At 39.9% G+C, this 14655-nt stretch overlaps 3 protein-coding genes across 4 annotated transcripts; 1 reads left to right on the top strand and 2 right to left on the bottom strand.

Annotated features, from left to right (window-relative positions):
• The first annotated feature begins 154 nt into the window (after positions 1 to 154).
• On the top strand, positions 155 to 4825 carry LOC115693781 (uncharacterized). 2 transcript variants are annotated; one of them, XM_056311962.1, is made up of 11 exons: positions 155 to 335; positions 714 to 798; positions 1834 to 1908; positions 1985 to 2021; positions 2893 to 2976; positions 3100 to 3160; positions 3237 to 3343; positions 3997 to 4062; positions 4254 to 4294; positions 4386 to 4474; positions 4567 to 4825. In XM_056311962.1, the coding sequence occupies exons 1-9, from the start codon at positions 251 to 253 to the stop codon at positions 4272 to 4274; spliced, it is 621 nt and encodes a 206-aa protein (XP_056167937.1). In that variant the 5' UTR covers positions 155 to 250; the 3' UTR covers positions 4275 to 4294; positions 4386 to 4474; positions 4567 to 4825. The 2 variants fall into 2 exon arrangements, with proteins under 2 accessions (XP_056167937.1, XP_030476698.1); XM_030620838.2 differs by lacking the exon at positions 4254 to 4294 and having other exon boundaries at positions 156 to 335; positions 4328 to 4474.
• Positions 4826 to 6328: 1503 nt separating this feature from the next.
• On the bottom strand, positions 6329 to 8370 carry LOC115693783 (deSI-like protein At4g17486). The gene is made up of 3 exons (XM_030620841.2): positions 7892 to 8370; positions 7095 to 7382; positions 6329 to 6832 (listed from the first exon to the last, which is right to left on the bottom strand). Exons 1-3 carry the CDS (start codon positions 8025 to 8027, stop codon positions 6588 to 6590), a joined length of 669 nt encoding a protein of 222 aa, XP_030476701.1. The 5' UTR covers positions 8028 to 8370; the 3' UTR covers positions 6329 to 6587.
• Positions 8371 to 12702: 4332 nt separating this feature from the next.
• Positions 12703 to 14039, bottom strand: LOC115693772 (zinc finger protein 1). Its single transcript, XM_030620830.2, has one exon. It carries the CDS (start codon positions 13694 to 13696, stop codon positions 12968 to 12970), a length of 729 nt encoding a protein of 242 aa, XP_030476690.1. The 5' UTR covers positions 13697 to 14039; the 3' UTR covers positions 12703 to 12967.
• Positions 14040 to 14655: the final 616 nt, after the last annotated feature.

The following is a 14655-nucleotide window of genomic DNA, read 5'->3' as shown; positions in this document are numbered from 1 at the left end:
TATTTTAATCAAAGTCCGCAGACAAAACGGGGCGCACAAGCAAGGGGTGGTCAAGTAAACCGAATGACCGAGCGCCAGTTCTAGACCCGAGACCCGACCCGACGTCCGTACCCGTTACCCACTTCCCCACCGTCATCAACCCATTCATCTCCTCCCTTCTCCGACTCCAAGCAACATCGAAATCCTCTCTCTCTCTCTCTCTCTCTCTCTCTCTCTCGCTTTTCTTCTCCTCGGCTGCGAAGCGGAAAGGATGCGTCGCTCATCAACGAAGAAAACGGGTCAACCCGCGTCAGCCGCGTCCCTGAATTCCTCCGCCGCCGATCTCTTCCGCTCCGGTACGCCCCCATCCCTCCCGTCCACGGCGAACGATTCTTGGCTTTTCGACTTCTCCTCTTGAACCCGGTTCGCGCGACGTGTTCTTCGATCGATGTTCGGTCGTCCGGCGATTTTGATCGGGGCAATCCTCCTCCTCGTCGTCCCGAACGTTCGTAGGAGCGGTCGTGATTCGAATTCCCGTGATCGGAGTCGAAAAATTCCAGACCTTTTTCTCGTAACGATGCTACCGCAGCTACCGGCTATTGTTGAAGAAACCGTTCCGCTTTCTTTTTTTTTTTTCTGGTTTTAAGCTCGCGGTGGATTCCCCCGCCGATGTTGAATCGGTGATGCGATTGATTAGCGGGCGGGTAAAGTAATGTGAAATCTGATGTTTTCAGCTTCGAGTAAGGCGAGTTCGAAAGAGCTGGAGCGGATCGATCAGCTGTTCTCCGCGTACGCGGATGGCTCCTCTGGTTTGATCGAGTAAGTGGCTTTAGTTCCCGTGTCCTTTCGATCTTGGAAAGATAGTTGAATTATCGCGGTCAGTGGATAGCGCGCTCCAAATGGGTATATTGATGATATCGCGTTTGAACCGAGCGTTGGAGAGATTGTGTAGAATTATCTAGTGTCAAGGTTGCATTTTTCATCATGTTGCAGCACTCATGCCGCCGCTCGCTTTCCTTGGATTTCATTTTAATCTTCTCATCATGCAAGTTGCAACTTTGATGGACACCATGATGCGATCTTTTAAGTTCTTCTGTGGCTTTTGTTACTTGAGCAGTTTCTTTATCTTTGATTGCCTTTTTTTCATTTACATTTTCGTTTTTGGCATAGATGGAGTGCTTAAGGTTGTTGTAGGTTCATCTGGCGGGCGGTGTAACTAATGTGATGCCTTTGTGTAATTTCCTTTCTCTAGTTTCTTCAACTTCAAATTTGGCTGCTGCTCTTCTCTTTAGGGTTGTAATTCCGCTGCTCCCTTACTTTGTTCCTGCCCTGAGACTCATACAGTCATAGCACATAGAACTTCTCTTGATTCGTGTTGTGAGTTATCTTGTTGCTTGAAATTGTAATTTGTAGTGTCTATGCTTTGTGAACTTTGGCGCTACAATCATGTACCAGTCAGGTACAAGGATCGATATAATGTTTGTGAAATAGTTATTTTGTGGGATTGTAGTGGTGTTAGCATGTATAACTAAGTGCCTATAATTGGTTCTCAAAGTATAGTTGTGGTAATGTCGCAGCTGTATGGGGTATGTCTAAGTGCCTGCATTGCAATTAAGTTTTAATAATTAGCAATTGACTGTATCTATTTTGTAAAAACCAAGAGGCCCTTTTTTTTTTTAGTTTTAATAGGTTTTCGTTGATACCAGAGATTGGAGCTGATTGATGTATGTTTTAAAGTTTTTTTTCTCTTGTGATAGTCTCTCTTGTATTGCTTGGAATTTAACTGTTTCCAATCCCAAGATCATTTTCTCATGTTGGTGTCATATTTCTAAAGTACTTGGCATACTTTAACAGCCCAGAAGGAATCGAGGCTCTTTGTTCGGACATGGAAGTGGATCACACTGATGTGAGAATATTGATGCTCGCTTGGTAAGCTAATTTCCACGACGCTTCTTAACTTCTGTATCAGGCTTTTGTTCGGAAACTGATAAAGCATTTATATTAGGAAAATGCGAGCTGAAAGACAGGGTTACTTCACCTTGGTAAGAACATATTCTGACTGATGCTATGTCTTGTACCAGTTTAGTTGTTTCACTTTTTTTTTTTATGGGTCTTCCTTCTATGTCTAGGAGGACCAACCTATCAATTCTTCTTTGTAATTTCTAGTCTCCTAGCAAGGAGTAGAAGGAAGTTTATTTTGTTGCTTTTTGAGAATATTGTCTAGTTGATAATAGGAAGTTTTCATATTTAAATGAATATAGTATGTTTTTTCAATTGCGTAGGATGCTTTATTTGATTGGGTAAATCATATTACACATGCTTAGCTGCGCCTCAAGTTACAAGAGCACCTGTTTTATTTCTAAAACCTTTAGAGCAACACTCATCAGGCTACTGGGACGATTAAAAAGCAACAAATGTCAAGGTGCCTTAGATTGCTTTTTTAGCCCATGTGCTGATAATTGATGATGCGAACACTAATAATCTCCACGCTTTACATAGTCAAATATTCGACCAATATGGAATCCTACGTGGCAGACTATGTGTACCCCTATCAGTCTCACCTCACTTGGACTGACGGTAATTTAAGCTACTAAGCTTTTGCTAACATTCTTGTGAAGGCACTTATGACTTGCCAGTGTTGTGGAGTGATTTTGGAAATGTAAGGGATGTCCTTTGAATTTAGGCAAAACCAAGAGGTGGAACGCTAATGTGCCTATTTAGTTTGGTATCTTTATCTGAATCAGATGATGCCGGAGTTTGCCATTTTGTTTATAGTACCTTAGTTGATACGTGGGAAAATTTCTCTTTGTTCTTTGTAATGGCATGAGATATGGTGACACTTCTCCTGTTTTCCTTGCATGAATACTTCAAGGAGGAGGTTTGTTTGATAGTTGAATTGATTCCATTTTGCAGGATGAGTGGCGTAGAGGGCTCAAATCATTGAGGGCTGATACTGTCAGTAAGTTGAAAAAGTCTCTTCCGGATTTAGAGAAAGAGGTGAGCTTCTTAGAGCAGCCTCTTTATTACTTCAAAGTGGACACTGAGTGTTGTGTTATAATATATATGTAACATGCAATGGACTGATGATTTGTGGTTTTGTTTTAATTCTAATTGGAAAAGGTGAGAAGGCCATCAAACTTTGTGGATTTCCATTCCTATGCATTCCGCTATTGCCTGACAGGTATGACGAAGGTATTTCTTGGTTTTTGTAATATTTGAACTATTATACGTCCACTCACATTTTCGAAAACTTTCAGAGGAGAAACAGAAGAGTATTGACATAGAGAGCATATGTGAATTACTTGATCTAGTCCTCGGATCCCTGTATCGTGCCCAAGTAGATTACTTCGTCGAGTATTTAAAGGTACAATGTTGTCGGTCATGTCTTCAATTGCTGTTTGCGAAATTTCTCTGAAGCTTTGATTGTCTTTGGATGTATTATCCTATGCAGTGAAGGACATAAATTATTGTAACATCGCCCCCCCTCCCCACAGTATAGTATCAAATCATAGACCTCAAGTAAAGCTAAGCTAGAGATAGGAATTTATTTTTACTTGTGAGGCTGCGTATAAAATCTGTTAACTTAATTTGTCAGATGTCTGTTTTATTCCTTTGAGGTGTTTTTCCCCACAAATACGATGAGACAACTTGAGGGCTTGTTTGTGAGGCCAAGTGCAAAAACTACTTATTGCTCCTCCTTTTTCTTCCAATATTTAAAAACGAAAAAGAATATGATAAGTCTTGGAAAATTATGAAAACGGTAGATATGATTCTACATTTCGATAAGAGCCATCAGATATGTAGAATGCAGAAAGTAGAAGTCAACCCAAACCGACCAGAAGCTTTTAGTACTTTAGGAATTTTTGCTTGCTTTTTGTGTGCAAAGTGTGCTCCATTTGTTCCTGTGGTAATTTTGTCATTTTGATAAGTGACAATGGAAACAGAAACATTTAAATGAGAGAGAATAAATCAATTGATATCTGAGATTATTTACCTGGGTTCTTGCTGGTGATGCAGACTCAGACCGACTACAAGGTCATAAACATGGATCAGTGGATGGGTTTTCTTCGCTTTTGCAATGAGGTACTCCTCTTGTGGGCATTTCCTTTTGTTTTTTATGTTACTCCTCTCACGTTCTTTTTGTATGATGGTCCCTAGTCATGGCAATGGGTGCGAAAAATAACCGATGATGGAATGTAGGCCTAAAAAAGTTCAAGTGCAATAATTGGTTTGTGTCTTTTACTTTGATATAAGGAGTTTCACACTCTTGGCAGGGTTGGACCTTTTCATTGTGACAATTATACGTGCTTGACAGGTTTACGTTCTGTGATCCTCTCTTTTTTGACAGATAAGCTTCCCTGATTTTGGCAATTATAATCCTGAACTTGCTTGGCCATTGATTTTAGACAATTTCGTTGAATGGATGAGAGAAAAGCAGGGCTGAAGCAACATGTTGTCTATTACCTGCTGTAAACGACATTCATTACTGAATTAGGTACACTTCAATTATCATCAATATAATTCTTCATGAATGCCATTTACACTGTGGCTATCATTTGATTGTGAATGTGTTTTGATTGTATGCAGGATTGCTGTGAAAATGGACATTGAATTGCTTTTGTAGTCGGTCTTTTCCTTTGATCTTTGGGTCTACCTTTTACCTGTAAACTATATGGCAACCTCATTCTTCAGAATTCTGCTTTGTAGAATGTGACAGTATCTTCTTTTTTATTTGTCATCAATTGAGTGAATTGCTATTACCAGCCAATTGAGTGCATTCACTGGACTGGAACTGAGGATATAATGGTTGCCCAATCTAGTGTGATGATGAATAATTACTCTGAAACTGAAATTAGCTTATATGAAAGATTTCACGTCTGGCCCGTCACTGGAGAGGATCTGAGTGACGTTTTCTCACCCATGTAATTAGTTTCGACAGGGTAGAGGAATGAAAATGGTGATATTTGCAAGTGCGAGTGACTCGCAGCAAGGTTGTTTTACCTTATGCATGTGTCTTGCGGGAATCAGTTCTGCAAATGGAGCATGTTACTTATTTTGCTAACAAATGGACAACCAGTACGCAAGGAATTTCTTTGTTTGGGGACATTTTTTTCGTCAATGTTTTCCCAGAGTACCGTGATCAGTAGCATAATCGAAGTGGAAACTCTTTAATTATGGTTTGGTTGCACGGGTCCCTTTTTGGTTCGAAAAGCTACCCGTAATCCATTTTCAAGAGTGCTGGGAACTCGCACATTTTCAAGGTTCGTTCACAGGACTGATAAGAGAAGAACTTATGCTGCATAACGTCAGTGTTAGTGGTCATGCGTGCCTGCATAAGTGAAAAACGCGCACGTGGTCTGTAGGCAGTTTAATAGTGTTCCACAGTAACGACGTTCTTTAATTTTCAGTTAGGAAAAGTCGTAGCGTGGTCAAAATCTGTGGTCAAAATCTGGGGAAAAGACGACAATCAACAGACACAACACAATCTGACCCTCCTGTGTGTTCTCTCTCTCTTCTTTAGCTGCACATAATGTTGTTCTCGATTCTATTTTGCCGGACATTTTCTTTGGTTTGAACTCCGTGTAAAACTTGGATTTCCAGTGTCTTTTCCCTCTTTTTTCTTCAAAAACAGACTTGAGGTAAGGTTCTGAAGCTCTGCCATGTTTTATAGCTCGATCCCGTTTTGGGGTTTGCAATTTAGTTTCGGAAGTCCGCATCGGCAGTTTATTTCCCATTTTCGAAGCAATAGGTTTTTAGGTGCGCTGGGTGGAGTGTTGGTAGCGCATAACCTCCTGCTCTTAGATCACGCGATTCTTTCCGTCGGCCTGCCAAATCCAACGATATACCTCTCGGTGACCCACTCCTCCTTGGTTAGCAATGAAACTCGTTTCCTCCACCTTTAAGGAGCAACTCTTCACCATTTTTAGGAAACCCAGGTGGATCTTTTGCTTAAACGGGGTTTGCTTCCCAATGTCAATATGTGAGAAGTAAGGGCACATGGCCATGTGATGGTGGCCCCTTTCTTTTTCTCGAGGCAACGAGTAATTTGGTCAAGGCTTTATGTCAATCACAAGTTTGAATTATCAAGCCAGTTTGGCCCTACTCTTTTCCTAACCCTTGCTCCTACCTTGACAAACTTGTCCCGGGAAATTCATACCCAGCCGATGGCACCAATTGACTCTCAAAATCTCAATTCTGAGTTAAGCAAATTGCCTCGTTGGATTTCTAACTTATTCTTTTCTTGTTAACAACTGATCAACCTTTTCCACAAAGGAGGATCATGCTCTTGTCAAGCTCTCAACCAACCGCTTCATTCTTTCCCGCCATGTAAAATTGGGCTAAAAGAACAGAGGCAACCAAAACGAATCGAAATGAATGCAAATGGCAGCAGCAGCAGCCAATCATCAGCTGATAATTCAGGCATGTACAACTATGAGCTGCTTGCTCTTACAAAAAAGTTGTTAGCGTCGTATGGTATGACACGGAAAGAATTTGACAAAGAAAAAACCATTGAAATGGACTGCCCTCGCATCGTACTCGGCAAGTTCAGTGAAGCTGGCGACTGCTTGTGTTTCAGCATTTCGAGCAAGAAATCAACGAATCTCTTTTTATGAGGGGGAACGAATGATCAACGGGGACGATGGAGGCTGAGTTCGTCTGCTTCGGCTTCTGCCACGAGCTGTACTACTAGGAGACGAGGACGAAGAGTTAGATGAAGAGTTGGACGAACAAATTTTACTCGAACCATTCCTCAGTTTCATCTTCTCTCCGTCTTGAGTTTTGTCTTCCACTTTGTGATGCCGAACCTTGGTTGTATTTAGACTTGCTGGAAGAACACAGTTACAAAGAAACCCTACAGGAAAGAAACATGAATAAGCAAAGACCATGGAAGCAGTACCACGAACTATAGCTGACCATTTTGGCCACAGAATTTCCATCACCAGTACCGAATAGCAAAAGGTTCTTCCAATATGAGTCAGGTTGGTGCAGTTAAAAAAGAAAAAGCAAAGCAACGCATCACTTTCCACTTTTTCTTTGTACCCATCACTGCAGAATTTGACTAGTGCAGGTGTGTTATCCTGAAAAAAAAAAAGTAAGTGAAGGAGAGTTCTCACCAATTCTGGCTAGACGATTGACCCAATTAGGTATAGGATTTCCAGCGAGCTTAATGCAAGCATCATTGCAGAAATGGTTGCAGTTCTTGGTGATGAGATTATACGCATTTCCTCTGTATTCCTGAGCTAGATCCTCCATCATTGCCCTAACTTCTGCAGGACTCATATCCGTCTTCCCAATGAGTATTGTCTTCCTAAACGTGAACCCTTCACACTGTTTTGGCTCGCCTTCAAAGATCCCAGTCGATGGGTACTCATGAGCTCCAAATGCATACTCAACCCCATGAACTGCAGGCTCAAAATTGCCAGAAAATTGAGCAAAATTGGCACTTTCCAATTCCAGCAAGAGAAAATAAAAAAAAAACCCATTCGAAAGCAAATACAATGGGTGAATAAAGTTCGATGACTTTGAAAGGATGACGACTGATGAAATCACGAATCAGTAAACCCTTGTAATATCCACAGCTATCACACATGTGGCGCACATTCATTCGTTTTGATTCTTCAATTGGGTGTCCACATCTAGCCTTTTCTTGAAAACCCAGTAGCAGAAACAGCAGGAGATAATCTCATATGATTCCAGAACGATGGCATTTTTGGATGAACTCGCTGTCACCTGTAATGGAGACTCAACACACACAGAGCAAACTCCCCGGCAGATGTCTAAAGAGGTTTTTCCCACAAAGACCAAGTGATCCAAATTCAAAGCACACCAGCTTAGATCTAAGTTTCAACAAAGAGGAAGCACCCTGAACAGAGAGAGAGAGAGAGAGAGATTCAGCTTTGCAGAAACTGACCTTGTACGCCGGAATGATAAACTCCAAGGCCGAGCCAGTAGGCGTAGCCATTGTAGGGCGTCAGATCATACACGTTGAGGTAGACTGGGACAGATCCAGCAACACACTCACTCGTTGAACTTCCTCTGCACAACATCTTCTTATCTCACCCACCATTCAAAAATTCAAAAAACACAATCATAATGACCCGTCCATCCTCTTCAGAAACGAAGCCCAACAACCGTTACTCTTCTCAGTGAATTTAGTGACTGACCCTCCTGAAACGATACCAGATCATCCAATGCACAAATAACAATCCTTGACATGAATCATTAGCTTTCTGTCTGTTCTCTTTTCGGGCTCTTTTTCAAATCTGAGAAGAGAATGAGAATCTTCTTTCCATGGGGTTCCATCGGCGGCAAGTAGTGCCGCACCGGTCTTTCTTTTTTGGACTTTGGCTCATATATAAATCTGGTTTCATAAATAATGGACATCCTCATAAATAAATATTACCTGGAATGGCTTATGATTTTTATATTCGTGTCCACATTCTTAGCTGTGTGGGATCCATCCATACATACACATACATATTTTTTTCAAACCTTCAGATTCGTGATATAAAAAGCAAAGTAAGGTGCATTCATTATGGTATGCAGTGGGGGGTGTCTTAAAAACTATTATTTGCTATGATCTGTGAACATTTTAAAATTAAAAAAAAAAAGGGAGAAAAAGAGAATTTGTAGAGTGAGGTTAGGTGCACACTAAAAAGGAAAGGGACCACTTTGATTTAATTCATATTTTTTTTTTTACATACATTGTGGGGAAGCAAGTTCTGTCATATGATTGAAGCATTCCAGCCTTTATGAGCAAATTTTGGGGGCTTGTGCCAGAGAGAATGGGCTCAGATCAAGCTCAAACTGTACCAGCAAAACCCCTTTTTAAAAGCAAAGGTCATCATTTACTATCAATAGTGTGGTTAAGATTAAGTTAAGGGATGACGAGTCAAAAGGCCGCACTTTATGGTACATGTAAGCTTTTGCTAGTTTTTGACCCATTTTTTTTTTCTGACTGTATAGGGATTCTTCGTCAGACAAGGTTCTTTAATGTGTATAGCAAAAGATAAATGAGCTCTTTTACATTGCTCCTGCTGCATTTCTGTGTTCAAATCATAGGATTGGATGCACGCAAGGTATCTTCTTAGCCTCATGCATCACAAATAAGGTGTACCTACAGCATTTGCAAATTTCCTAAGTTTTCCGGCGGGGGAAAATAATTGAAATTTTACAATATTAATAATGCGAGGCTTCACTCCATAATGATAGGATGGACGTGAACTTGACTATGATACCAAATAATGCGGGGACAATCTTAATGCTGGAGAATGAGATACTAAGGACTGTAGTTAAGAAAACAGAGCAAAAGATGGATGTTGAGAGAGAGGCAACGAAATTCATCGTAATCGATTGTTCGATTTTAGATTTTGACGAGAAAGAGACAACTTCCAAGCATGAACTACCTACTACTCATGACCTATAGGTGGATTCCTATATTGAAATGAGTAAAAAAAAAGCAGCCTAATCATGATCATATTATGGTAAAAGATAAACAACATTATCCTAAGAGGACATCATAAATTTATACCTTGCAATCAAACACAATTCCCTTTCTTCAGTGACTCGTTGGGCCCAAGGATTTGGGTCGTGCTTCACATGGCCTCTTACTTTAAGAGAGAAATCAGGCCCGATCTAATTGAAATAGCTCAATACTACAGAAAAGCCCATTTCACCACCTCCAGTTTCAAAAGGACCAAAACACGATAGCTTTTACTGTGACTTTGTTTAATTTTTTTTATTTGTTTCCTTCTGAAAATATCAAAATCTGACATGCCTGTGAGGAGTGTGCAAAGAAATCAGGAACTGCTCGGAATTGGACCGGACCGGTCCAAGATCGGTGATTCCCATGAGTATCGGTCCGGTTCCCAGTTTTAGGCATGGACCACCCACTCGGACCGGACCGGACCGGATTGGGGTGTGTGTAAATGGAAGCATTCATCCTAAAATCACACTATCATTTCATGTCAGATGATCAGCAAGAGATTGAACCAAATGTCCAAAGGAAGCATTCATCTTAAAATCACAGTACCATTTTGTGTTTGGGTCTCATGCATGTTTCTTTATTATTCTTACATTTTCTATTGTAAAGAAGTACCCAAATAAAAATTAGGTTCACTATAATATTAATTGATGAATGCAATCTTGTAAGGATTGGGGGACTAGTTCCATAGAACCACCCGGGAATCAGACCGTTGGTTCGGTCCGGTTCTCTAGTGGGTCTATAGAACTAATGGGCGGTTCTCGATTTCAATTTTTCAGAACCAATTCTTAGTGAGTAGCTCCCAGTTCCAAGGTAAGAATCGCTTACCCTGACTATGCTCACCCCTAATGCTTGTAGTTATCTATAAACATACAAATTTACTGTTGTAAGTAGTCGGCTATCTGGAACGGAATTACCAAAACAATAAATCGTCGTGAAACCTACTTAAATATGAATTTCCTAGGACAGCAATCAAATCTATACCTATCGGTTTCTAAGTCAAAAGTATGGGAATGCCCTTATACACGGATCCTATTTTGTGAAAATATTAAGGTATTCTCATCACGCAAATGTATATCGCAATAATATGATATGATATTTTCATAACTTTGTCACATTTAAGAATAGGCATACTAATTCGAATGCGTCTGCATAATTTCATTGTGCCCTGTAATAAGGGGTGAAGTCTTAAATAACACCATTGCTTACATTGGCCTAATTACTAACACATGGCTTATCAAAGAAGATACAAACATATATCAAACAGATAGTTGTGGATTATGTTACAAATAGTGTGCAAAGACCTGAAATAAGATGACTCACATATTGGTGTACGCCCAACTGGGCCTTTCCCCAAACAAATCACCACCATCGTCACGGGAGAGAGAGAGAGCATGTACATGTGACTTATCACTGTTGAGTCATGATTACATCTAACCAAACCTTAGACTGAAATTGGAAGGGGACATACATGCAGTCTATCTTAATCTAAAGTTTTATGAAGATTTTACATCATAGTTTAATGGAATAAGGACAAACTACTTTGCTATAATAATCATAGGATTTTGGGGGAAAGGAGAAGGAAAAGCCTTGCTTTAATTTATCTCACACCTAATCTCAGCAAAATGATAGCTCCATTTTCTGGGCAACAGGTCTTTCTCCAAAATATGGTTTTGGGTGTTTCTTGATCATGGGGCAAAATGAAAGCTTTCCCTAGTTTTTCTATTAGCAAAAGTGAGAAAAGACTAAGGCAGTCCAACACGAAACAATAGACAGCTCAACTTAAAAAGGGGTTACTTTGGTGAAGATTCACCACTTTCTGTAGTCTCTTCCATATCCTCAGACTTGTGTCTCACTCCACTCAATTGAAGTCCTCATCAAAGTGAGATTTTCCGGTGTAATTAACTGTAATGATTAGAGGATTTTTCACTTCATTATGTTTTGATTCTATTAAATCTTGGTGCATTATGACTAATCTAGTGTGCACATCAGGTGGATTTGGCCCCACTATGAAGAGGGCCATGCTTGAAGATTTTCCTGGGTAACAAATCAAAATGATCAAGATTTCAAATCAACATCTTAAGAGCTATTATACCATCCACCGGCTGTGAAATCCAAATTCTACCACCGATTGGATAAATTAGGAAATTCAAACTAATCGATTAGATTGCGGACCGGATCTATCTTATTGTGGTCAATGTTCATGAACATGTATGATATTTTCTCTTAGTATTCACAACATAAATGACTTTCTTGCAACACTGTTTTTTGTAAATGAGCATTCTTTAAAGAAGAACTTCTCGCAATGTGAGTTGTGGCAATATAAATATTTCACAATTCCTCCGCCAAGTTTAGCAAACTGTTAGTCCTTAAGTCAATCATTTGCGAATTTACACATAGATAGATTGATGACTCTTCGAACTTATAGAAAAAAATTTGACACTTCGAAATGTTATTTTTTAAGATGTTGATATATCACATTAGGAAGAAAGAATAAAATCTACATATGTAAAAGCAGATACCATTATTGTTCTTAAATAGAGCTATTAAACCAATTCTAATATGGTGGGACAATTATTCATTTTTCTTTTCAGCAAAAAAGAGTAAAAGTATTGAAATTCATTAGTGAAGTAGTAATTTGGTTATTCCGAAAGTAAAGACAGATGAAAAGAGAGTTATTTTGAAAGGAAGTGAATCTAATTATTTTTGGCAACTCAATCAATTAGATGAAATATCCAAATTTATTCCATCCACTGTGTAATAACTCAAATTTTAAATTGCAAAATGATGTGATAGCATAGCTGAGTATCATTATGTAACCTTTCATTCACATGGCTACTGCACCTAACTCATTGATCCAAAAAGAAAATTATCTATCAGCTTCTTCAACTGCAAGTGGGTCAAGTATCATGATGTTTTGAGACAATCACTGCCATCAAGTTTTTTCATTTCTTTTTCATGACAATATAGTTTTGTGTCGCGTAAGAACATCAAATCACCTCAGCCAAGTGTGCAAGAGTCCAAATTCTGCTTGCTGCAAGTTACACAATTGAATGTGTCATTTGCGTTGAGACTTTCCTCTTCCTTGGCCACCTTCCCATATTGGGACCCTTCATGGTTATTCAAATTCAAAATTTTGAAATAGCATAGAGGAGTAACCTAAGGACAGGCACTAAATCAATTAACTTAAATGCCCTTTCAAAAGTCAAGTGAACTTCAATGCATTCACAAAGAGAAAATTTAGATTTGGAAGTAGTCTGTAACTTTTATTTCTAGTAGCTAATATTCAGAAGATAAAGCCAGCCAGCTCAAACAAGTTCAAGTTCCAGCCTAACCTATTGGATTTGGCAACCCTCTTCCCTCAGAGGCTTTTGCAGAGAGTAAAAGAATTTACAAAAAGATTCATCAAGAATTGATGACAGACTTTAACTAGAGGACTGGAACTTTAAAAAGAAACAAAATCCAAATTGAAGATAATAGAAGCAAAAGGCAATGCTAGCTAGCTTATAGTTTGAGGGACAAGTCAATCTGCTTCATCTCATCTGGCTTGCTCTTCAGATAGCCAACATTACTCCATAGTTCATCAATTCCCTTACTGGCAGAAGAAAACTGAATACCATCCAATCTAGCAGAATCCGAGGATGATCCTAATGCGGCTCCGCCACGTGGATTAGTCCGTGCAAGCCACCCGACTGCAGGTTTCTGATCAATGGCTTGTCCGAACCAGCCACTGTGACCAAAAACATGCGAGGACCCATTGTTCGATGAGAGATAAGGCGATTTTCGGATCATTGAGTGAACCTGATTGCCAAGCGATCTACTGAAGTATGATCCGTGCAGAGGTAGGGAAGCCATGCTGGAATAATGGTTCAAGTGCGAATAAGGATAGCCGAAATTAGCGGTGGCGGCAGAACCAATCCGTTGTCCTCTTTTTGCAAGTGTCCGCTCCCGCTTGTGTGCATTCTGGTGTCCTCCAAGTGCTTGTGAGCTATAGAATTTCCTCTGGCAGTAGTTGCAAGAGAACACTCGAGCCTCGGTTTCATTGTCTTGGGGGCCGTCATTGGGAGGCGAATGCGCTTCGAAACAATGGATGGAGGTCACTTCCCTCTTTGGCGCATGATCTGAAGCCTTGTTGGAGAGGCTAAGATCCAGCACGAGATCAGGATTCGTGAGCGGTTTGTTGGGATTCCTGTGATCATCTTGGGATTGATTCCCCACCTTTTGGAACTCCATCGGAGTTGTTCAGGCCAAGTGGAATAGCAAAAAGCAGGGAAGTGACAATATGATATGCTTCACCGATCAGAGAGACCCCCTCTGCATATGAGGAAGTGAAGTGAGGATGGCGGAGTGGATTTAAGTAGCAAGAGAGACAGAATGCAAGATTGCTGAGAGATGAATGCTCTGGGCTTTGTATGGAAGGATATGCCCCTGCATTGCAGTTACAATGTCTTAATATGCAACGAGCAGGATTGGGAAATTTCGATATATGATTGTGGGTGGGGAAGAGAGGGAAAGACAAACTTTCCCACGTCTTAAGCTTTTCTAGTTGAACTCGGTATTAGAATCTCGCGCATCTCTCTTTCTTTCGCGTACCATATGAACGTAATGTTATACTACTTGTACCACGTCTTAAGCTTTTCTTTCGTTTTTGTCCTTTTTATATTACTTGCTTTAAAGGCTTGACATCTAAATATCTTAATAGGTCTATTCATGCCTCATGGTCACTTCTAAATTTCGACGAATGATAATTATACAAGGTATGGATTGCTTTCTGGATCCTCGCCTCATGTGGATTTGGACTTACCTGTAGGAAAGTTGTGGTTCTTGTAATAAAGTATTGCACTCAAAGAAGGCTATACAAAATCTTCACATGAACTCCCTAATCCTTGTCTTGGGCAAATAGTATATTCATGTAGGAACAACGCCTGGTCTATCTATACCGATTAAAATGCTATGCCAGTCCTTTTACCAATTAAATCTACTTGTTATCCGGGCATTATCCGACTATTGAATAGTTTATTATCTCGTGATTCATGATTTTGGCAGTACCACTTGCTTTCTTAGTTTAAATTAGTTTGACAGCAGATGTAGGATATGAACAATTTGTTCCCTTTGCAATTAATTTAATGAGCCTTCACAGTAAGGACAATCACTCCTCGGGCAAACCATTTTTCTACTAAAGGGTGTATTCT

The sequence above is a fragment of the Syzygium oleosum genome, unplaced genomic scaffold, assembly GCF_021117445.2.
Source record: "Syzygium oleosum isolate NSW1041296 unplaced genomic scaffold, Sole_v2.1 Sole_v2.05, whole genome shotgun sequence".
Taxonomy (NCBI): domain Eukaryota; kingdom Viridiplantae; phylum Streptophyta; class Magnoliopsida; order Myrtales; family Myrtaceae; genus Syzygium; species Syzygium oleosum.
The sequence above is the reverse complement of the archived record's forward strand: the minus strand, read 5'-3'. Positions and strand labels throughout refer to the sequence as shown.